General features: G+C 40.3%; 1 protein-coding gene across 1 annotated transcript; it reads right to left on the bottom strand.

Annotated features, from left to right (window-relative positions):
* Positions 1–145: 145 nt before the first annotated feature.
* Positions 146–21,891, bottom strand: tbc1d13 (TBC1 domain family, member 13). Its single transcript, XM_083929959.1, has 12 exons — positions 21,785–21,891; positions 19,563–19,636; positions 19,431–19,471; positions 16,445–16,506; positions 15,429–15,528; positions 12,670–12,752; positions 12,386–12,545; positions 10,356–10,566; positions 10,111–10,274; positions 8,335–8,495; positions 6,377–6,434; positions 146–6,269 (listed from the first exon to the last, which is right to left on the bottom strand). The coding sequence occupies exons 1-12, from the start codon at positions 21,805–21,807 to the stop codon at positions 6,204–6,206; spliced, it is 1,203 nt and encodes a 400-aa protein (XP_083786085.1). The 5' UTR covers positions 21,808–21,891; the 3' UTR covers positions 146–6,203.
* Positions 21,892–22,359: the final 468 nt, after the last annotated feature.

Below are 22,359 nucleotides of genomic sequence, written 5' to 3'. Positions count from 1 at the left end.
AATGTGCTTACAAAATTTGAACCATGCAAATAACTGACATAAGACAGAGTCACACACACACACACACACACACACACACACACACACACACACACACACACACACACACACACACACACACACACACACACACACACACACACACACACACACACACACACACACACACACACACACACACACACACACACACACACACACACACACACACACACACACACACAAATAAATACACATTTAGAAGAGGAGTACGTGGATGCCATCAAATTAGTAACAGTCCCTCAGAGAATATTCATCAAACAAATGATAAGAAATACTTTTAAATGTAATATGTCCTTTTGTTTTGGTCTTACAATACTTGCTCTTTCAAACTGAACGGAATATTCTGGACATTTCAAAGCTGTTGGATGAAGATATATAGTTAAAGTACACTTGAAAAGGTTCATGGTTCAGCCTGCATTTTTCCCCTCTGGTTCACAGGAAACACTGCATGGAGCAGGAAAATGTATTTTTTGTGGTGTTAAGGGTTTTTCTTAGCTACTAATTTATTATAATCATATTCAAATCTCCTCTCTTAAAGTGTAATTCCGGCGTAAAATCACCCCATGGTCTTTTTCAGCACTTGCATACATCAAATAAACCATGGAGACAGTTTTTTTCGTGTATAAACTATTTACTGAGGGATCACGGCGAGTCGCTAACAGCCGGACGTGGCTAACAGTGATTAGGTCAGGGCACTTTACTGGATTTCTCCACTAACAGTTTATACATGAAAAAAACTGTCTCGATGGCTTATGTGATATATGTAAGTGGCGAAAAAAGACCATGGGATGATGTTGCCCCGGAATTACACTTTAGGACACCCAACCCGACAGTCGGCCGCCGGTTGAACGTACATAACCCCTTTATGAGCGTGCTGCACCGTTGGCACAACAGCATGCAAGTGTCAGACTGTGTGGAACAAGCTGTAAAATAGTCACTCCCACCCCAGAGCCTCCTCTGGCTGCACCTTATCTGGCCTGTTTAACTACAACAACACATTTATTCAGGTTTTTTAGTGAAATGAGGAAATCCTGATTGGATAACTCATCATTTCAACTTCATGATCGGCTGTTCTTCGTCCATCGCAGCACTTTCAACACGGGCGACAGGAATAAATGGAAACTGTCTGACAAAAGTTCAGCTCAAAACAATGCGATGCATCACGCTGCTTCACAAAGACAATCTGATTTTAGCGCCGACGTCACACTGCATGCTGTAGGGACACGGTGTTAGCCCTGGGCTCACTGGATTTCTGTGCCCCTTATCCAAAATAAGCCTGAATATCCTTTTCAGTTCTAATGAAAGAGCAATAACACAACTAAATGTGTTGGACACTCATTAACACAATTTCAAAGCACTGTGTTGTTCCATACTGTTTGCTAAAAGTAAACAGAGCTTCCACAGACAAGCCTCAACAATATTAAAAAGTACATTTCAATAGTGTGTTTGGATTAGAATGATCAAGGAAGATGGGATTCCATCTCCGGGAGCAGAACAAATAAAGAAAAAGTGTTTTTAATGCTCCATCCCATTTCTGAGGAGTGCCTATTAAGATGAAAAATAAAAATGATACATTACAGAAATACTTTAGTTGCCCTGGTAATGGTGTCAGTTACCATTTGGGGCATGTCTATGAAGGCTGCACTTTGTACAGGATGAGATGGCCTCTTCAGTAAGAAATTCCATTTCATCCTGGCTCATATTAGTGTGGGGAAGCATTTCATCAGTGCTCTACAAAGAGTGCCTTCATATGAGTATGCATTAAATGCTTCAATAGGCTTGACTTCTCATTAACTCAACAACATGTTACAAGCTCGTGACTTAAAGCAGATACACATTAACATTCAAATTGTGATCTAGACTGAATCAAGCCATGGTCAGGCTGCCACTTAGGTCACATAACACAAGATCAAATAATCAAAGAGTTGGGAATCAACACGCTGTGTGAAGCTGTGCTCATGTTCACACTGAACATTATCAGGCTTAACCAAAGGTTAACCTGCACTGTTAACCCCGGAGTAGCTTAGCTATTAACAAGGCTTTTGTTTCCTTCAAAGCAATCACCTGGCTGTTCGCAGTGTGAAACAGGAGTTAAGGACAGCAGCTGCAATGTTGTTCAGTCATAAGCAAACAAGCAAATAAGATTAGATAAGACGGGGAAGAGTAAATGATCAAGTGAAGAGGCTTTTAGGTACTTAATGTCTTACGTCCTTTTCGTCTCTCATCCATCAAATGCTGTTGACTAAACAGCAAAATACGCAATAGGAGAGTTGACCGTGGCAGCAGGGTTAAGAGCCTCAAAATCAGACTTTGTTTTTCTTCAGCTGAATTAATTTGACTGAGGCGAGCAAATAAGAACATTTTCTTGTCCTTATCCGGCTGTTAAGACGTGATGTAACACCCTTTCAAAATATGATTTCTTTGTCCAAGCCTCATATTTCTCCAACGCAGCAGTGCCTTGTTCCCTGTTGTTTGAACAGATCTGAGTTTTTAAAAACGACCTTATTGTCATTTTCCCTGTCTAACTGACAAAAGAGGTGATTGTCATGGTTCACATGTTCGGCCGTTGTGTCTGATTTGTTTTATATTTTTGTTTTATATGCTCTCATCTTAGAATACATTTTGTTTCATTAGAACTTGATTCTGGGTCCGAACTGGTCCTTGTGTCACAACTTTTTCTAACAAATTGGTCCTTGGAGCCGGACTTAACAGCCTGATACACTCCTTCTACTTCAGTCTGCTGTCTTGTAATAAATTCCTATTCATTTTTCTTACCAAACTATCCAAAGTCACGCTAGCTGACGTAATCAGTTTACTATCAGTTTGTAGCTACGGTAACTTCGGATGAGTATTAATTATGGAAACTGAGGGGGCTTCTCTGTGTGAGACATGCAGTTATCTGAACGATAGTTAGCTTTTAATACACAAGCCGATGTTATAACGTATACTTCTAATGGATAACAAACAGATATTACCACTAATCCATCAGTATTTAATAACCCACATCATGTTGTACAGTCATTAGGAACACTCCATGCAGCGGCTAAGGGTTCAGCTCCAGCTCCAGATTTTATGATAGTGGCACAGGGCGAAGATAATTATCGTGTACTGACCATTTCCAATTGCCAATGATCAAATATCTTACTCTTACTATTGAATTGAAATGTTGAGGTGGTAACATCTTTGTTTAGCCCTGTGAGACCGTCCTGATCTCTGAGCGCCGTTGTATTTTATTCTCAGATCAGTAAGGTAACGTGCGGTGGAGACAATTTGGAGAAGTTTGCCAAGCAACCGAACCAATCAGAGTTGGTTTTGAGGTGGATTTAAGTGAGGAAACAAGAAGAGACTGTTCAGTGTAAACAACATGGAGAATTCCACAGATGAGATGAGCAGCTATGGAGCAATTTTAATATGGACCGGGCTCCTGAAATTGGGCCTTTGATCTGTAAATTCACGTTACACAAACAGCAAATATCCTTTACCCACATGTTGTTTGCTTTCTGAGCTTTGCCTCCACGCTGTTAGTACGTCACATGCTACATTGATCTGATTGGTTGATTTGGCCCGTATGTTGGTGATAGACAGATGGTTTATCCAATCAGTAACCAGTATTTTTCCCTTCCCAAAAGATCTCCAACAAAGAGTTCCCAGATGGATCTGCTGAGACAATAAGAATCAATCCATCTGGAGAGTCAGGTTGATCTTTGTTAGCCACAAAATAAATGTCACTTTCCTTCTCTAACAAACTGTAGAATCACTGGCATCCATCAAATCTCATTCTTTTGTTACGGTCTGACATGTACCCTCAGCACAGAGGACGGAAACTGTCAGGCATCGATAGATGGCCCTGAATGTTAGAATGGTCAGAATGGTAATCTTTTCTACGTATCCTTTTATCACATAATTATGATTTCAATCAAAGCAATTCTTAGTTGGTTGCTTGTGTTCAAACATCTTTTAACCTTTTATAGGGAGGGCTGTGATAAAAGCTAATGCAGATCCCACTGTACTGACTGCATTAAAAAAGTCAACTCTTTTCTCAGATTATATGCATAAGCTGGTGTGTTCTTTAAGATGGCAGCATACTGAATCATAAACCCCTGTATCATGATGCATATTATATCACCAGATTCTTGCCAGTACACCGCCCTAAACCTACTATCAGCTGAAACCAGCAGCCTTTCAACTATGAGTTAACTTATGAATATGCATTTATGAAAGTAGTGTCCTCCCTCTGGTCAATCCCAATGAATGAGTCACCATGGGCATGGTATTAAATATTCTAATGAAGCTACTTCAGAGATACTTGTAAATCCAGGTTGGAGAAAAAGCTCAGCAAGTAATGTTCAGTGTGAAAAGCACCACAATTCCCTCTGACGGTTCTTTCAACAGAATGGTTCTGTCAAAGTGATGTGACTTTACAAGGAAGTTAACCACATTACAATTCCAATGAGACAAAAGGCATTGTGTTCAGACAAAATGCTTAAGAAATATTGATTTTCTAATAAAATATTCAATAGGCCAGGCCTACACTTCAGATTTATTTCATCCAGACAGAAAAATGTACCCAGAAAAACAGTAAATGCTAGATCACACGTCCGCTGGACACGTCCTCTCCGATCGGGGACAACTTAACATCGGCAGCCAGGATTACAGCTTTCCCGGATAAGCATGTAGCTACATGTAGCCGTGGAATGACGGCATTATAGTGACATTATAGCAGCACTTTCCACTGTGAAAAAAAATCATCAATAAAGGGATCTAAAGCAAAAACGACACAATGGAACTAGGGTTGCAAAATTGTGGGAGTTTTTAAAGTTTGAAACTTTCCCTGGGAATCAACAGGAATTTATGGAAATGTATAGGAATAAACAAAATTGATGGTTGGCCCTTAACAGGAATTTTAAATATAGTTGGGTAAAATATATTTTACCATAATCCTGACTTAAACAAACCAGATTTCATGCAAGTACAATTGAGAATATCTATGCTATTCCTAAATCCCATGCACATAGCACACTGCTAACTGTAGGGGTATTTAGGCCACGCCCCCACATGCATCGTGTGTTCTTCCATCACACGCACAGAGGATTTCTAGAACCCTAGACTGTTGAGGCCATATTTTTGTGCCCAGAGCGCAAGACTATTGAGGCCACACATTTGAGCCTGTGGACTACATCAGATTTCCAAAATTCCCCAGCTTAACTTCCCAACCCCTTTCAGGAAAGCAGGATTCTGATCCAAAATTGGCGCGAAATGAACCACATCAGCAACTTTTTACATAATTAGATTACAGAATGACCTGACATTATAAAGCATTAGTGTTGTTGTAGAAATTTCAAAACCTATTCCTGCTGGAACATGTCCAGTCGGGTAGTTTTTTGTTTAGAAGCCTTTATTGGTGATTTTGCACAGTAGAAAGGCTTCTATACTGCATTAGACAGTCTAACCACGTTGAAGCCTGCGTGGTGTGCCAGTGTTGACGTTGGCCTGTCCAGTGATGGTCGCTGTGATCCAGCATGAAGTCAGAAATACTGTGTCCCATTTCAAATAATTAAACAGATAAGGCATACATGTTTCTTACATCCAAACGGTTCAACTTCTAAAAACAAAAAATAAAACCTTAAAGAACAAACATGCACTATTGCTCAACCCAAGGAAACATTTGCTCAATCTGACTTTGTACATGGTTGCAGTGGGAATTCTTGGCTCTGTTGTTTAACATCTCTGCCATATTTTCATGACAAATCAAGATCTGTAGTGTAGGACTAATGTGGCTCCCTCTCCCTAAGATGTGCAGTGCATTCCTCATTATCTGGGCACAACAGGTCTCCACGGGAGAGATAGCTGTGACAGGAGGGGGACCACGTACCAAGGTAGCCTTTTCCCACAATGCACCAAGAAGCAAGTGGCATCTCCTCCACACTTCAAGAAAAGAATAGTTTCAGCATGTCCTAAAAGGGTTTCACGGCAGTCCCAACTGACCAATCATCAGACAACGAGTAAAAAGCAGTATGCCGGGTTTCCCCACCACATCTGTCCAAGCTCTTCATTGATCAAGTCCTTCCACGATACATGTTTGACGTGACAATGTTTTGTAATGTTTAAACTCTCACCTGCCACATCTGAGCAGAAAAGGCAGGAGGAAAAGAGTGAACAGGTTAGGAGTTATCCTGCAGATCTTTGGCCTTGATCAGGATGGTGTTAACATCTGAGATGGGGTAATCCTAAAGGGAACATCAGGAAAGGAGGTCAGTTCCGTTAAGAACATCATTTGCACATTATGTCCAGAGATGAAGCTTTGGGTCTTTTGTTTCGCGTTGTCAAGTCTTACCTGCAGTAATCTCATATTCACTGTGAAGTCTCCTGCCAGTAAGTTCTCTCGGATGAGTCTGTGAACAGGAGGAGTCAACAGAAACCATTATTCACATAAAGAATCGGAGGAATCAATGCTGTAGGACAGTGAGTCCCAATCTTTTTGGATCTGAGGTACTCTCACCCTGTCAGAAATCCATCAGTTCTCAATGTATGTTCCAAATTTATGACACTATTCAGTATTATAAAGTGGATATGGTTAACTGTTTGGTAATGGACTTATACTTATATAGCGCCTTTCTAGTCGTCTGACTACTCAAGGCTTTCAAACACAAACACTACAAACCCATGCGTACGGGGAGCAATTCAGGGTTCACTGTCTTGCCCAAGGACACTTCGACATAAAGTGAAGCTATATGTCGAAGTGTCATATCCATAAGGCTACTTTTAGCTGACTATTTCAACTGTTATCCATGACTTTTAGCTGACTATTTCAACTGTTATCCATGACTTTTAGCTGACTATTTCAACTGTTATCCATGACTTTTAGCTGACTATTTCAACTGTTATCCATGACTTTTAGCTAACTATTTCAACTGTTATCCATGACTTTTAGCTAACTATTTCAGCTGTTATCCATGACTTTTAGCTAACTATTTCAACTGTTATCCATGACTTTTAGCTAACTATTTCAACTGTTATCCATGACCTTGAGCTAACTACTTCAACTGTTATCCATGACTTTTAGCTAACTACTTCAACTGTTATCCATGACTTTTAGCTGACTATTTCAGCTGTTATCCATGACTTTTAGCTGACTATTTCAACTGTTATCCATGACTTTTAGCTAACTATTTCAACTGGTATCCATGACTTTTAGCTGACTATTTCAACTGTTATCCATGACTTTTAGCTAACTATTTCAACTGTTATCCATGACCTTGAGCTAACTACTTCAACTGTTATCCACGACTTTTAGCTAACTATTTCAACTGTTATCCATGACTTTTAGCTGACTATTTCAGCTGTTATCCATGACTTTTAGCTAACTATATCAACTGTTATCCATGACTTTTAGCTGACTATTTTAGCTGTTATACATGACTTTTAGCTGACTATTTCAACTGTTATCCATGACTTTTAGCTAACTATTTCAACTGTTATCCATGACTTTTAGCTAACTATTTCAACTGTTATCCATGACTTTTAGCTGACTATTTCAGCTGTTATCCATGACTTTTAGCTAACTATTTCAACTGTTATCCATGACTTTTAGCTGACTATTTCAGCTGTTATCCATGACCTTTAGCTAACTATTTCAACTGTTATACATGACTTTTAGCTAACTATTTCAACTGTTATCCATGACTTTTAGCTGACTATCTCAACTGTTATCCATGACTTTTAGCTAACTATTTCAACTGTTATCCATGACTTTTAGCTAACTATTTCAACTGTTATCCATGACTTTTAGCTGACTATTTCAGCTGTTATCCATGACTTTTAGCTAACTATTTCAACTGTTATCCATGACTTTTAGCTAACTATTTCAACTGTTATCCATGACTTTTAGCTAACTATTTCAGCTGTTATACATGACTTTTAGCTAACTATTTCAACTGTTATCCATGACTTTTAGCTGACTATTTCAGCTGTTATCCATGACTTTTAGCTGACTATTTCAGCTGTTATCCATGACCTTTAGCTGACTATTTCAACTGTTATACATGACTTTTAGCTGACTATTTCAGCTGTTATCCATGACTTTTAGCTAACTATTTCAACTGTGACTTTTGGCTAACTATTTCAGTGGTTTGTCGATTACTTTTAGCTATTTCAACCATTTATCCATCATTTTTATCATAATCATATATTACTTGTAGCTAATTATTTGAACTGTTCAGTCATCACTTTTAGATATTCATTTCTCCCAATCACTGCTGTAGGAGTGCAGGGAGTATAATATCAAAAGCTCACATGAGCATGGCGCAGCAGACCAGGATGAGGAAGTGGAATCTGTCCTGGTCAGAAAACAAGGTGTCCCAGATACGGATGACATCTGGCAGAAGGAACTCCTGAGACAGCAACAAGGTCAGCCAGCGGAATGTGAAATACTGGGGTTTGATGTTCTGCTCTTCCTGTGTGGACAGAAACAATGAGGGGAAAACAGTTAACATGGCTATATTAATGTAATTTCAAGATAAGATTTGAAAAAAATGTGAACCTATCTTTGAACAGGCTCAGATTGTCTCCCCCCTCCATCTCTCACAAGGGTTCCCACACCTCCTGGTGCATCAAATTTAACATTCCAAACCCAATTCCCTCAAATTCAATAACCAAACACAGAATAGTTTAAGGGCGCACTCACTCTTGGCCCAGTTGATCTGTGCCGTGCTTAAGCCTGATTGTTCCCCCTCCCCCCCTCTAACCAGGCCAGTCTGCACTCACATAACATCAAAAGATCCAGGCCACGGCACGATTGCTTCTTGCTTATACGTCATCTGATATTTTCTGCATTTTGTCCAACTGCTTTTGAATCTGACCAAATCTGCAGTCAACATTACGACTCTGCATCAGACCAACGCAAACCCTTTGGCGACTTATTCTTAAATGCCTGTCGCATGGAACAGGTGCATATAAACTGATGTCAGCACCACCTTTTATGTTCATGCTTTGACACGATCAAGGTTACTTACTGTTACATGACTGAGAATTATCATAATGAGAAAAGAGACTTTACAGAAGCTCAAAGACAACAATTGAGAGAATATTCAATTCTGTGTTGTAGTAAAAAACAATTTTAGAAGAAAGAATTTCTTTTTCGGCACAAAATATGTTAATTCATGCATTTCCAATGACCCATGTCTATTTAATAATCAAACTTTCAAGGTCTTGATTTCTTTCCCCTTAAATCCACACACTTACTTGTCAATTAGAGCTGATTCTGATTCTCACTAATTACAAACACCAAGAGATAGTTTTCCTGTATGTGTGCAGGGTTCGTACACCGTTTCCAAAGTCAAATTCATTCATGTGATCGTACCTGAATTTGTCTGAACGAGGCCTGACAGATCACACATGCTCGAGCGGAGTTTTCTTCTTTTTGTGTGAAAAGTAAAAGGAGCACTCTGACTTATTTTATTTCTTTATCTAAAAATAAAACTATTTTGTCAGGAGGATTTATTATGAAATTAATTATATAACAATGTCAAGCCGAACACCTGGATAACACCACATTAAAATTCAAGTGTTTTAAAGGATTTCCAGCACTCATACCAGCACATGCAGTGACATGTAAAGGCAGAAACAAGTGAAATGTATCATGTCAATATTATTTCTAATATAAAATAAATATGGGCATAAGTAGATGAGCTGAAATGATTTGTCGATTGACAGAAAAATCAACAACTATTTTGTCGTTTAATGCTTCGGAAAAATGCTAAACATTTTCTGGTTCCCACTTCTAAAATGTGAGGATTTGCAGATTTGTCTGGTATGATAGTAAACTATATATTTTGGGGGGATGCACCATTGGATTGAGTTTGAAGACCTCACAGCCGGCTCTGTGAATTTGTGATGGACATTTTCACTGTTTTCTGCCTATTAATTCATCAATGATAATGAAAATAACTGTTAGTTGGGGTTCAGAGTAAAACACAGTAACAGGTGAATTTCAACAGTTTAAAACATCATTAAAGCTCCCTTAAAGGAACAGAGAAGGAGCAGAAAGTAGGGATGTCTACTTGAACACACCAGCTTGAGATAGAGCTCCAGGTCTTTGTCTTTGAGCATGGAGTACACACTCTCCATCTTGTAGGTGATGCCGCACTGAGAGTCATCCAGGCTCTTGATGAAGTTGTCTCTGTTCTCCGACATCAGGTTGGTGAAACAGAAGAACGTATCTGCTTCAGCGTGCTCTGAACAATGAAGCAGACACAAAGCTAAGTTTAATTACCATGCATGAAAAATCTAAACTGTCCAAATTGAATGTTACCCACCTTTCCACTGGCTGTTGGGGTCTGTGGCAAAGGTGTAGTAAATTGGCCCGACGATCTCATTCATGCCCTGTACGTAGGCAATCCCAGGGTTGAGTTTGGCATAGATGAAGAGGATCCGCTCCACCACCTCCCAGTGTGCTTCACTCCCATTGGGCAGCACCTCATATTCATTAGATGGGTACAGGTTCAATGCCTTTCCAGGGGAGCTGACCTGGAGAGCACATTCAGTTTTTACCAAACACTGATGGCATTGTTCTGCAAACATTGTATAATGCTGATTATACGCAGCACACACTGTGTTTCTTTGAAACAAAGATATTGATGTGGAAAAAAGAAGATGAGATGGAAAAGGAAACAGGTGAAAAATCACTGTCCTGCTGTAAAAGTAGCAGTGACCTGATAATGATCAACCATAGGAATTTGCGGCATCGGTGCTGTCGACATTTCACGCGATCATTAATATCCTCTGCTCTTGTATTTTACCGAGTGGTGAAATACACGGGCACAGACCCTCGACGGACGTTTGCCGCTGCATGCTTGCTACAGAGCAGCAGAGCGCATCCATTAGAACCAACAGCTGATACATTGACCACAGAAGCAGTGGTGCTCCGTGTGGTCATCACGCTGCACACAAAGAGAGAGCAGAGGTGAAGCGAACACAACGTTGTACGCTTAACAAACTCGGTAGTCAGTCAAACGAGTGCTGACAGATTGTTTTAGAAGAAGTTAATAACAGAAGGAACAGGAAGCGGCTTTTAAAGTGACATTTTCTTTGTAATTAAGTGCTGTGGATCCAATTGATGCTGATTAAAGAGTGGTTCATGTGCATTTTGAAAAGTTACCAAAAAAAACAACACAAATACTGAAAGAAACTTTAAACTGTTTATTTGAGAAGAGAGTTTAGAGTGGTGGTGAAGGGTTAGCTTTGTCCTCTTTTTGTTATTTTAGCTTATTTCTTTTCATCATGTTGTTGCCATTTGAACCTCTAGTTTTGCATAATATGTAAACATTTGTTTCCGTTTTGCTTTTGTTGCATTATAGACAGACATACAGTTTATCCAAATGAAATGAACATAAACAAAACCGTCAATTTGAATTTTTAGAGGAAAATTAATCGTTTAATCATTAAAATAGTGAATAGATTAATCGATAGAAAAATGACTGTTGATGGCATCCCTAGTAGTTTATCTTTTAAAACGCTTAAATCTACTATGAGAAAATCCAGCAGTGGGTTTGCTTTGACATCAAAAGTGAACTACACCGGCGTCTGTTTGCGGACTCCCTTTCAGTCACTCTCCGAGATACATGTATCTACATTTTGTTCATGCCTGTGACATATTCTGAACACTGTAGTGAGCGTGCTGTTATGATGTTCAAATCTGTCTCTTTTTGCTGTGAGCAAGTCATGTGACGCTGTAAGAAATCGAGTGGTGCTGCTCAGGTGGGCAGTGTGGCTGCTCTGACATCTTAACACAGGCACCAAAATAGAAAGCAACAGGTCCGGCTACACACGGGAGCGTACCTTTGTTCCTTAGGTCCTATGTTTCGCGCTTTGCATGTTACCGGGGCACATAGGACCCTTTTATTAGTGCCAAATTCCCCAGCAAACATGCCTATGTAGACCCTCACACTGCCCCCTAACCCTGACCCTAACTGTAACCTCTCACCCTAACAAACTGCTGAATTAAATCAGCGAAGGCAGATCTGACCGGGGAACATAGGGATGACTCCACACACGTGCTGCTGACGGTGCAGTCTGGCTGGGCTGTTAGTCTTGTGTGAATTTGTATGCATGGAGAGAAACCCAACAGAATCTAATTTACTACACTAAAATTAAAAATCCAGAATCACTACAACGTTTTTTTTAAAGTGGCCCAATACAAAAACTCAATGCAGATTCAGATTCTAAAACTCTACATCCAGGACAAAACTGTTCCTACTTTGAAAGCACCAACTGAATGCACTTAATAGGATGAACGAGTTCCAACAGTTCAGAGTTTGAGAACACGAGTTAATGAATATTCACTTACATTGGTGACTCCACTGCGGTTGCGGTTTACGGTTTGTGCTTTCAGGGTAGTTTGTTCAACTCGACGACGAAGCGTCTCATAATCATTCTGAGGGTCCAAGATAAGTTGGCAGGGATATTCTGTCGGACGCTGGAAGAACGCCATGTCAGGGTACAGCCGCCTGCAGACAAACACACCTGACGGGTCACTTGCACACACAATGACAGGCTGTGGTCTTGTTTACATCCACATACGCCCAAGACCAAACTCGTAATAGATCTAGAGTCTTTTTTCCAAAGTCATACCTAACATCCTTGTCGATCTGTAGTAGAATTTCATTATCTTTGAAATAGTTGTTCCACCTGCTGTCTGGGTTCGGATTCAGAGGCTGAAGAGAAATTCAAGAAAACAGTCAACGTTTACATTCACTCATTGCTACAGTAGTGTCTGTAAGAGGCCTGTTATATCTACGAGCACAGAGCCTGATGAGCACTTCATCAGATCATTTACTACTTATTTTGCAGATTGTTTTCGCGCTGCAGTAATTCATATTAAAGGTTGAATATGTAGTATCTTTATTGAAAGCTATATTTTTTTTTTTTTAAATGACACACCCACGGGGTGTTCTGAGGGGTACAGAATGAAGGCATTGCTTTTCCATAAAAAAATATATTTAGTCTGAATTAATATTTTAAAATCTTTGACGGGTTTGAAAATGACTTTCTGTGACGTGCTGTTTCCATGGTAGCAGCCAATAGCGTTGGGCGTTGCAGGTTGCCAGGGTTGACTGTTGTTGCTACAGAAACAAGAATCATGTTGAGTTGAGAGCTAGCTGATGGATTCCACAGCACTCACAGAAAGACTTCAGCTGAAGACTGGCTAACGTTAAATACTGTTGTACATTAACTGATTAGTCCAAATGAGTGGTTCCCCTGTTTGATTCATCATGGCAACAAACCTGGCAACCTGACTGCTGGAATTATTTTTGTGTTGTTGCGATCTTGAGACACTAGATGGCAAAGTTCTGCTCATTTTCCACGTTCAACCTTTAAGATTTACCTTTTTTGTCTGTTTCCGTACACATTGCTAATTTCTTCTCACATTAAAGAAATTATTGTAAACATGAATAAAGGTGCTTTTTATTGTAATCACAGCACAAACAAGGAATCGCATTAATCACAAGGGTGATCTGTGACTTATATTTGGTACAAAGTGACTCTTTTTAGAAGCTCTAGGCTGTATAAGCAGAGTTATTATCAGTTCTAACTCCTCACTGCTGTTGGGAGCGGGGCTGTCCTTCTCACAAGACACCTATCACGATGTGTTTCTTGGTGACATTTGTTTTTGTGAAGGCCTGATTCTAAACCCCTTTAAAGCACACAGCTGGTCTGGAAGCTGCTCGCTGAACCCCGCTGAACAGTTCGTCCAGATTAGGGATAGACTGATATGGATTTTTAGGGCCAATGCCGATACTGTTTTTTTATTATCAGACTTATCTGATGACTGATTTACGTCATGAAAATGAGAATAAAGATTAAAAAAATTAAATTTCAACTTAAAAAAGGCGTCTCCAGCAACACAGAGCTGCCTGTGGACACCGGTCTGTAAATAATGACGGGGAAAACTGTCAGCGAACGCAGCAGCCCACATCGGCCGATACAATACACTTAATATGCACAAATATCAGCAGATAATATCAGCCGGCCGATGTATCAATGTATCACTAATCCAGATATACCATAATAATGGCATCTTATTGTAATTCTTACACAATATACTCAATATACTATACTACAATACACGGAACATGGATGCACATGTAGATGGCATGACCAGTCCCTAGTGATGGATGACAAAATTGACGTCACATGAACACAGAAAGTTTGAACTGCATTCATCTGACTGCAGTAGTTTAAGCTTTGACAAAGGGACGTTTCATTGTGGTGACACCAATTCATCCAATAATGAAACACGAGCTAAAGTGTGTGATTAGTTTATGGTCTCTTAAAAATAGGATGAAGTGACATTTGTTGAAAGCTGCACGGCACCGTATACATTGTTGTAGTGATTGTACTTAATGTTGTGTGAAAAATGTTTCACAAAATGTGCTCGATGCAACTGAGGACAAAAAGTGAAAAGACCTGAGATCTGCAAAACAGTTACACACACACACAATTTTATGCTTGCACTGTGAGAACCAGTTTAATGATTAGCCTAACAGAACATTAAACAGTGAGTCCTGCCAAGTCAAACTAATGTGAACTTTTCTATAAAAACATGACAGGCCTAACAGCCTACTCTTCCTGCTCCGTGTTAGTTAGAGCTGAATGTCTGTCATCGATGAAAATCCACTTTAGTTTCACCGTATTGGTTATTTAGCTGTGCTACATGATTGTTGCACAGCTAAAGGATGTCATGATGATCACCAGTCTGCCCCTTTAGGCTTTTCGAATATGCCTTATGATCCATGCATGCATCACCGAGCTTCCTGCTTACTTCTGTAGAGAATGACAGCAACCATTACGATTGTCACTGAGGTGCACTCTACTTCTGTATGTGACAACGCAAACATCCAAATCTGTTGGATCGCACATCAAACACTCTTTACCAGCTCCCATTGGGACGTTAAATACAGCCACTCAGCTCGTGGTGTCTTTACAGCAGGAAAAGGGTCATTTACACAAAGACACCAGCGTAAACCTCTAACTGGAGAGAAGACGAAGATTTGAGAACGTCTGTCACTTAGGACCAACGGCAGAATCATCACAGATATTCAAGGACAAAGCAAGAGATTCGGTTGTTTATGACCAAATTAAAAAGCGGATGCATCACCACGGTGTAATCCACGTCATGACCTGACCCCTCGCTGAAACCAAACAGCATTTCCAGTAAGTGAGAAGGCGCCTGGCACGGACCTGTTGTGCGTTACATGTGTGAAAGAGAAACTCTGGACCTGATTCTCCCGACGTTGTGAACACAGCTTACTTCACATGGCGTTTAGCTTAAATGAATCAGGCCTCCTTTCTGTTAAACACAGCTGTGAAAAAAGGAAGTCTGGACTCACATGATCCTCCATAGTCACATCTTCTCTGGAAAGGCCCATGTTGGCTTTGGCAATACCAGGCTGGATGATCATTTCTTTTAGGAACTGGGAGTACACCTCCCTATCAGAGACAAAACATTGTTGAAATATATCAAAACATACTGGGATAGCTACTTCTTCACAGTCATCAGCAGAAGAGTCGAGACATTTAGTCGATTAGCCACTTGACAGAAAAGGAATCACCATGTGTTTTGATGATTGAGTACATTTTTTATTAAGCGACAACACAAAACATTTACTGCTTTTCAGCGTCTAAAATGCCAGAATCTTTATGTTTTATATGGTATGAAATGGAATATTTGGGGGTTTGGTTGTTGCTTAGTTAAGATGTCAACTGGGGCTTCTGGGAAATTGTGATGGGCAAACAAATATTAAGTAGATAGTAAAAAAAAAGAATCTGTAAATGAATCAATAATCATTCTATTTAATAAAATGTCTTGTCATTTTATCCTTGATAAAAGAAATTCCACCTGAAGTCAATCGATTTTGTCCGCTAGTCGAGTTGATTTCATGGACAGATCTGTCAAACTGAGTCTCTCCACAAAGACCCATGTAAAAGTGCCACATTAGAGCTTGTGTTTGCCACAGATGTTTCTTGTAGGTTTCTTGAATTCCACATGAAAAACATGAAAATGACTACTCGACTCAAGAAATCTTCGTCGACCAAGACCAAAATGACTGATTGGTCTACTAATGGAATAACATCTCTGCTGCCTAATCTGAAACCAGTGGTGAAAATAGAATTGGGAAACAATTAAAAGCACTTTCTTCCCACCATAATAAGCAGCATCAGGCCTGGTGAGTCACTGAAATGGGTGGGTGTTTTTCTTTTTTTAGTCAGCTAACAACATCATCTCATGTCCCCATCTGTGCTGATTGATAGCAGCTGATTCTGGGGATGCCTACAGAAGCCAAACGAGGAATCTCCGAACCAAATCAACATGCTCTTCGATCAAGTCTCAACATGTTCTCCATACCTCTGCTTTTTGAGGAAAGACTCCCATAATGTCTGATCGAAAGGTAGATAATTCAGAAGGATCTGAAAAGAGAGTAAAACAACAAGACAAGTCAGGGTCGTGGATCAGAACGTGTTGCAAGCCTATAAAGTCAAATGTGCAATACTCTGATCATTACTCATTATTTACCAAAGAGACATACATAGTAGAGTTAAGATGCAAATTACAATTATGCTCAAAATGGTCGACCCTGCTGTACCCAACAGCAAGGCCATCATTACCAACTCATGTGATCTGGTGTTCCCACTACCCACTAAGCTTCATCTCAAACTATGGTCCAGATCCTAGGTTTTATACAGCGGATACCAAATCTGCAGGGCGGAATTTTAGAGAATGTACATCAACGCCTTTTGAATGGTTCCATTAGAGATCACGGTGCAGCCACAAACACTGCATACAACAACCCGACATTGTGAAGATGTGGCGGCGGCCCTGATGTCTGTTTATATACTCCACGGACATTTAAAACGATGCTGCCAAAGGGTTTGTGGTGGTGGAGTGTTTGCTGCAGATTGGCTAAGATGAAAATATTCAAAAACAGTAAGACAAAACTAAATCACTGAGGAGTGATGACGTAAAATCAAGAAGCATTCGAGCCAAGGCTCGGATCATTTCAAGTAATGTGAGTGCAAGCAGGGGGACAATTACGCAAAAGCACGGCACAGATCATGCGCCCTAACACAGGACCATCACAGATGTGGCTTTTTTAACTTTGCACTACCAATCTGGACGGTCCTTTTCCTCTCTGGCCCGGAGGACGAGCCGTCTAAGATTTCCAAAAACAATTTGAGGGTAATAAATGTGGTGTTTGTGTGTGTGTGTGTGTGTGTGTGTGTGTGTGTGTGTGTGTGTGTGTGTGTGTGTGTGTGTGTGTGTGTGTGTGTGCATGCGTGCGTGCGTGCGTGTGCGCGCACGTGTGAAGATGAAAGGCTTTGTAGCACTGTGTCTGTTTTAGTTATGCCAAAAGAATGATGTTGTTGTGTTCCCTCGTCTTCTTGTCTGAATTGGTTTGGTGTGAGTTCAGCCTCAGTAAAGTTTGGCACGTATTCAGCCTTAGCTTTTTCTCTTTGGTGCAAAACAAATTCACAAGTGGTCCACACCTGTTGTAAAAGTCAGGTACACTGTCTGACCCTCACACACTGGTTTTACTGATGAACTGTAATGTCTTCATCTGAATCATTTGCAGTTGAGATGTGTTACAGAAATCCACATCTTCAGTGAGAGGAACATAATTCAGCCGTAGTTTGGACAGTTCACACACTCAAATTCCTTTTTTTACAAAGACATCTCCCTGTCAAACCATTGCTCTTTCTTTCTGTCGTGGCACAGCTCAGTGATGACACAGCATCCAACCATTACCTGTAACATCCAATCCTTTTCACCCAGCTGACACTGGGCGACAGGCTGGGTACACCCTGGACAGGTCACAGGGCACACAGCATTCACAGCGCAGTGATACTTTCCAGTTGTCAGGGGACTCCTGATATCATTACTGACACTGCTAATTAATTGCAATTAGGAATGCAAACAAGTAATCGATTATCGATTAATTGTCAATAAGAAATTAGTCAATTAAAATAAATAAAGGGCAATTAATAGATGAAGAGGGCAAAACGGAGTGCAGTATGGAGCCACATTAAGTTGGTTGATGACGCCAAATGCACAATATGTGGAGCTATTTCAAAGTACAACAACTCCACAAGTTAGTTGAATTACCACCTAAATATGTCAAATTCAGCCGTGCTACAAGCAGCGAGTGGCACTCAGCCTACAATCACCACAGCGCTGGGACGAAGGGTGTGTGACTCCATGACAGCAGAGGGCATTACCCCGCGGGTATGTAACATGGTAACTACTGACATGCTGCCCAAAAATGTCTTTGATGGACAGGGACTTTGAGAGATAAAGTACAAGCCAGGGTACAAAACAACCGACTGTTGACTTCCTTGACTACAGAATGCATCATCACAGTTCCATGCCACTACATTGAACCGGACTGGCAGGTAATGTCAGCAGTCCTACTCACAGAGAGCAAGTCAGCGATGCATACGGCCTCACTCACATAGTATTGTATCTTCTATTCAGGAATGATTTTTTTATGCTGCTCTAATTAATGTTTCCAATGTCGCAGATGAGAGAATGCCACATGTATTTTCATGTTAAGTAGCCTGTGTAATATTTTAATATTTTCTATTCAGAATGTGTTTGATATGCCACCAAAATGTTATTCTGTCAAGTCAGTGATTAAGGAATAGGATTTGCATTTTTTCTGTATATCATAAGGAAGATAGCTTTTTATGTTACGTTTAGACCTTTTCAAAGTTGTAAACAAACATTCTAAATGTTTCCAAGTTTGATTCCTGTTGCAGTGAATGTGAACGACATCAGCTGACAGGAAGTTAACAAGGACCATGGCTGTTGCCTAGTAATGGAATTCCATTAAAAAGGTCTATGCAGTTAACCTATTCTGAGGGAAATTCAGCTTCTCAGAAGAATTTCCGCCTACCAATGAATCTATCATCCATCGATAAGATGAAACAACTATTGATTAATGAATTGAATTACTCGTATCCCTAATTGTCGTGTTGTGATCTGCTGATTTCTTACAGCGGGACCTGAACCCTGCAGTGTGCAGTTCTTATTTACTCTTGTAAGACATTTTTTGGTGAAGGACAATTGGAGTGGAACAGGAAGATGTAGTTGTATACAGCAGCAGTTTGGTTGTTGAGTATGCTAATAGTCAAGTCTTGTGGTGGCATTCATTAAGTGGAAACAAGCAGTTTACCTAAAGTTTGTGCAGCTGAATCTCACTTATAACACTCATATGAGCACACCTCAGGGGAAAAGGTGTGAGAGGTTTAAGATTAGAATACAGAAATGCTCTTATATGCGGCCCGCTGTACCAAACACAAGTTTCCTGGAACAACACAGAGACAGGGTGACTTACTTTCCAGCAGAGCGCTCGTATTCCTCCTTCGAATGGGATTCCTGAGTAACATTTAAAAAAAGGAAGGTCAAATACAGAACAGTAAAATACACTTATGTTATCAGCCAACAAACATCAAGGTGTGAAATTTACCACTGAAGCACAGCTCCCTCAGTGTCTTCAAGTTGATGTTTTCTTCACTCAGGGTTACTTTGAATTCCTGTATTCTGAAATAGCAAACAAGACGAGGTTAACACCAATATCAGTTCTGAATTGCTGCTCAGTGAGAAATGCCTCTTAAACGGTTAAGTCATAACTGTTAACACATGGGCTACGTGAAAATATACAGCAATAGTTTTACATCCTGTAGCAACCGTTTGAAATTGAAGATCAGCTCTGTATTTACCATGGTTCCCTTATCTGAACAGACATTAAAACTTAACCATGTGCTCTATAAACCCATTAACACACTACATGAGATGATTTTGCTCTGTTAGACAACACTACAACCAAAACACACACACACACACACACACACACACACACACACACACACACACACACACACACACACACACACACACACACACACACACACACACACACACACACACACACACACACACACACACACACACACACACACACACACACACACACACACACACACACACACACACACACACATTATGAGATTGTCTATGGGACCTTGCACATCTACTACAGACCTGTAGCTTATCTATATGATTTTTTTTTTCTCTTAAGAAATACACCGGAGCTCAAAACTGAATCGATCACATTTGAGAAAACTCAAACTCCTGCTACTAACACCTGTTTATGAGGAGTTATGGGGCAGATGGAAAGGTAGGGCTGAACAATATGTCCAAAACCTTCTATCCCCATATTCATATCTCAATAAAGATATACATCAGGATATAGTATGTTCTCTAGTAAGTCAATACATAGTCTCTATGAAATCTCTATATACAGTAATGTGTTAATGTATTACATAACAAATAACATACTGAGGATTTTGTCATTTCATCAAAACTTTAGAGCAAAATATAAACTCAGAATGTTTCACATCCTATTTACTGAAAAATTTCAGAAAGTATGTGATGCTTGTTATCAATTTAGATGATGTAATTGTGTATTAGGATATGTCGATATATGATTTCATCACGATGCAATTTCATTGAAAGACATACAACCGCTGAGACTGACGCTGTGGGTTCAAATATGTAATAGCACAGAGAGAAGCAAGTGTAACAAATGATTAAAGTGTCCTGGGTCAGAGCCAACAAGCAGCCACTGTCACAGCCACTGTCACAGCGATCTGTGAGGAGTATCTGGAATCGATTGCTCATCCCTGGTTCCCCGGATGTCAACACTGAATTTCAGACACTGAATTTTGCATGAGTTTGGCCTGTTGAATTTTTTTACTCTGAATTTATAACATAGCATTTCATACATTGTGTTTTGCTTCTGGATTTGGCACATTACAATTTTTAACTTTGAATTTATTTTATTTTTTTGGGGGGGGGGCAGTTTTCAAGCCTTTAGTAGATAGGACAGACAGGACATGTGGTGAGAGAGAGAGCACCACAGGTCGGAGTCGAACCCGCGGCCGCTGCCTCGAGGACCTTCCGCCTCTTTACATGGGGCCACTGCTCTAAACACTTTGAATTTTTTAACGTTGAATTGTTTATCCTTGAATTTATGAACGTTGAAAAATAAAGAGTTAAATTCAGAGTCAAACCGTTCAGATACATATTTCCAATGCATAAATATTCAGTGCTAGAGATTCAATAACTTTTAATTTTCTAAATCTGGCGATGACACAGATTTACTTCCATACTCGAACGCTTTTTTAAAGGAAGACTGTCATTGTCATTGGCACAATCACCGTCAGGAAAACAGTTCAAGTGTAAATAAGTCGCATATGTGTTCACTCATCCTGTCAGCAGATACAGCAGCTGGATGGGAGCTAACGTTAGAGAGTGTGTGTGTGTGTGTGTGTGTGTGTGTGTGTGTGTGTGTAGGAAGTGTGATGCGTCAGCTGACGTGCTAACAGGGAGCTAGCATAGCAGCTTAGCACAAACGCTGTGTTCATATTAGCTAGACTGTAAGGCGGCACAGAGGCTCTCTGTGTTGACACTAACTGTAAAGTCACGTCAGCCTGTACGAATGTAATGTTTTTGCTCTTCTTGCCCGAAGCTTGAACGCAGCCTCTGCTTGGTTAGCTGAGCTGCTGTGGCTGCTAGCTCAACACCCAAGTCAACAGCAGCTCGCGGTTGAGCCACGAACGTAACCGTGCATGATGTAGTGTGTGCGTGTGTCCGTGCGAAAACAGAGATTTAGTGTGTGTGCCCCACCTGTTTCTGTACGCAGTAGACATGTCTGGGCAGCCGGGGTGTAATCCTTTAACTGTTACCGAGAAGGAGTGAGTTATTGTCCAGAGGGAAGTGCTCCTTTCACTTCCGTCTTCTCAACAACACTGGCGGACACACAGGCGCTGATCCAGCAGTGAGTGGGCCGGGCTGTTCCCTTACCAACACAACGTGTTCGGGATGTGTTCCCTAATGCCACTCAGTACACTAACGTTGGTGTCATTTCAAGTGTTAACGATTTTATAAACAATACGTTACACTAACTACTATTAAACTTCTCGATACAGGTAGAATTTGAATAAATGTGCAGTTATAGATATGCGAACAATGAGATGTTATTGAGCTGAATGAACTGTGGGTGTGTTATTGTCACACCTGCTACACGTCTGGAAAGCACTGCGGATTACTGCTGTGGGTCCTGCCTGCTTCATGTGCTGGATGAACAAGGTGACATGCCTCCTGACGACCACTAGAGGGCAGAACGGCTATGAGTAGCTACATGGATACAAATAGCATTAAAGGTGCAATATGAGGAATCTTTATTAAAAGCTATAATACGT

Source organism: Echiichthys vipera (genome assembly GCF_963691815.1).
Source record: "Echiichthys vipera genome assembly, chromosome: 16".
NCBI lineage: Eukaryota > Metazoa > Chordata > Actinopteri > Perciformes > Trachinidae > Echiichthys > Echiichthys vipera.
The sequence above is the reverse complement of the archived record's forward strand: the minus strand, read 5'-3'. Positions and strand labels throughout refer to the sequence as shown.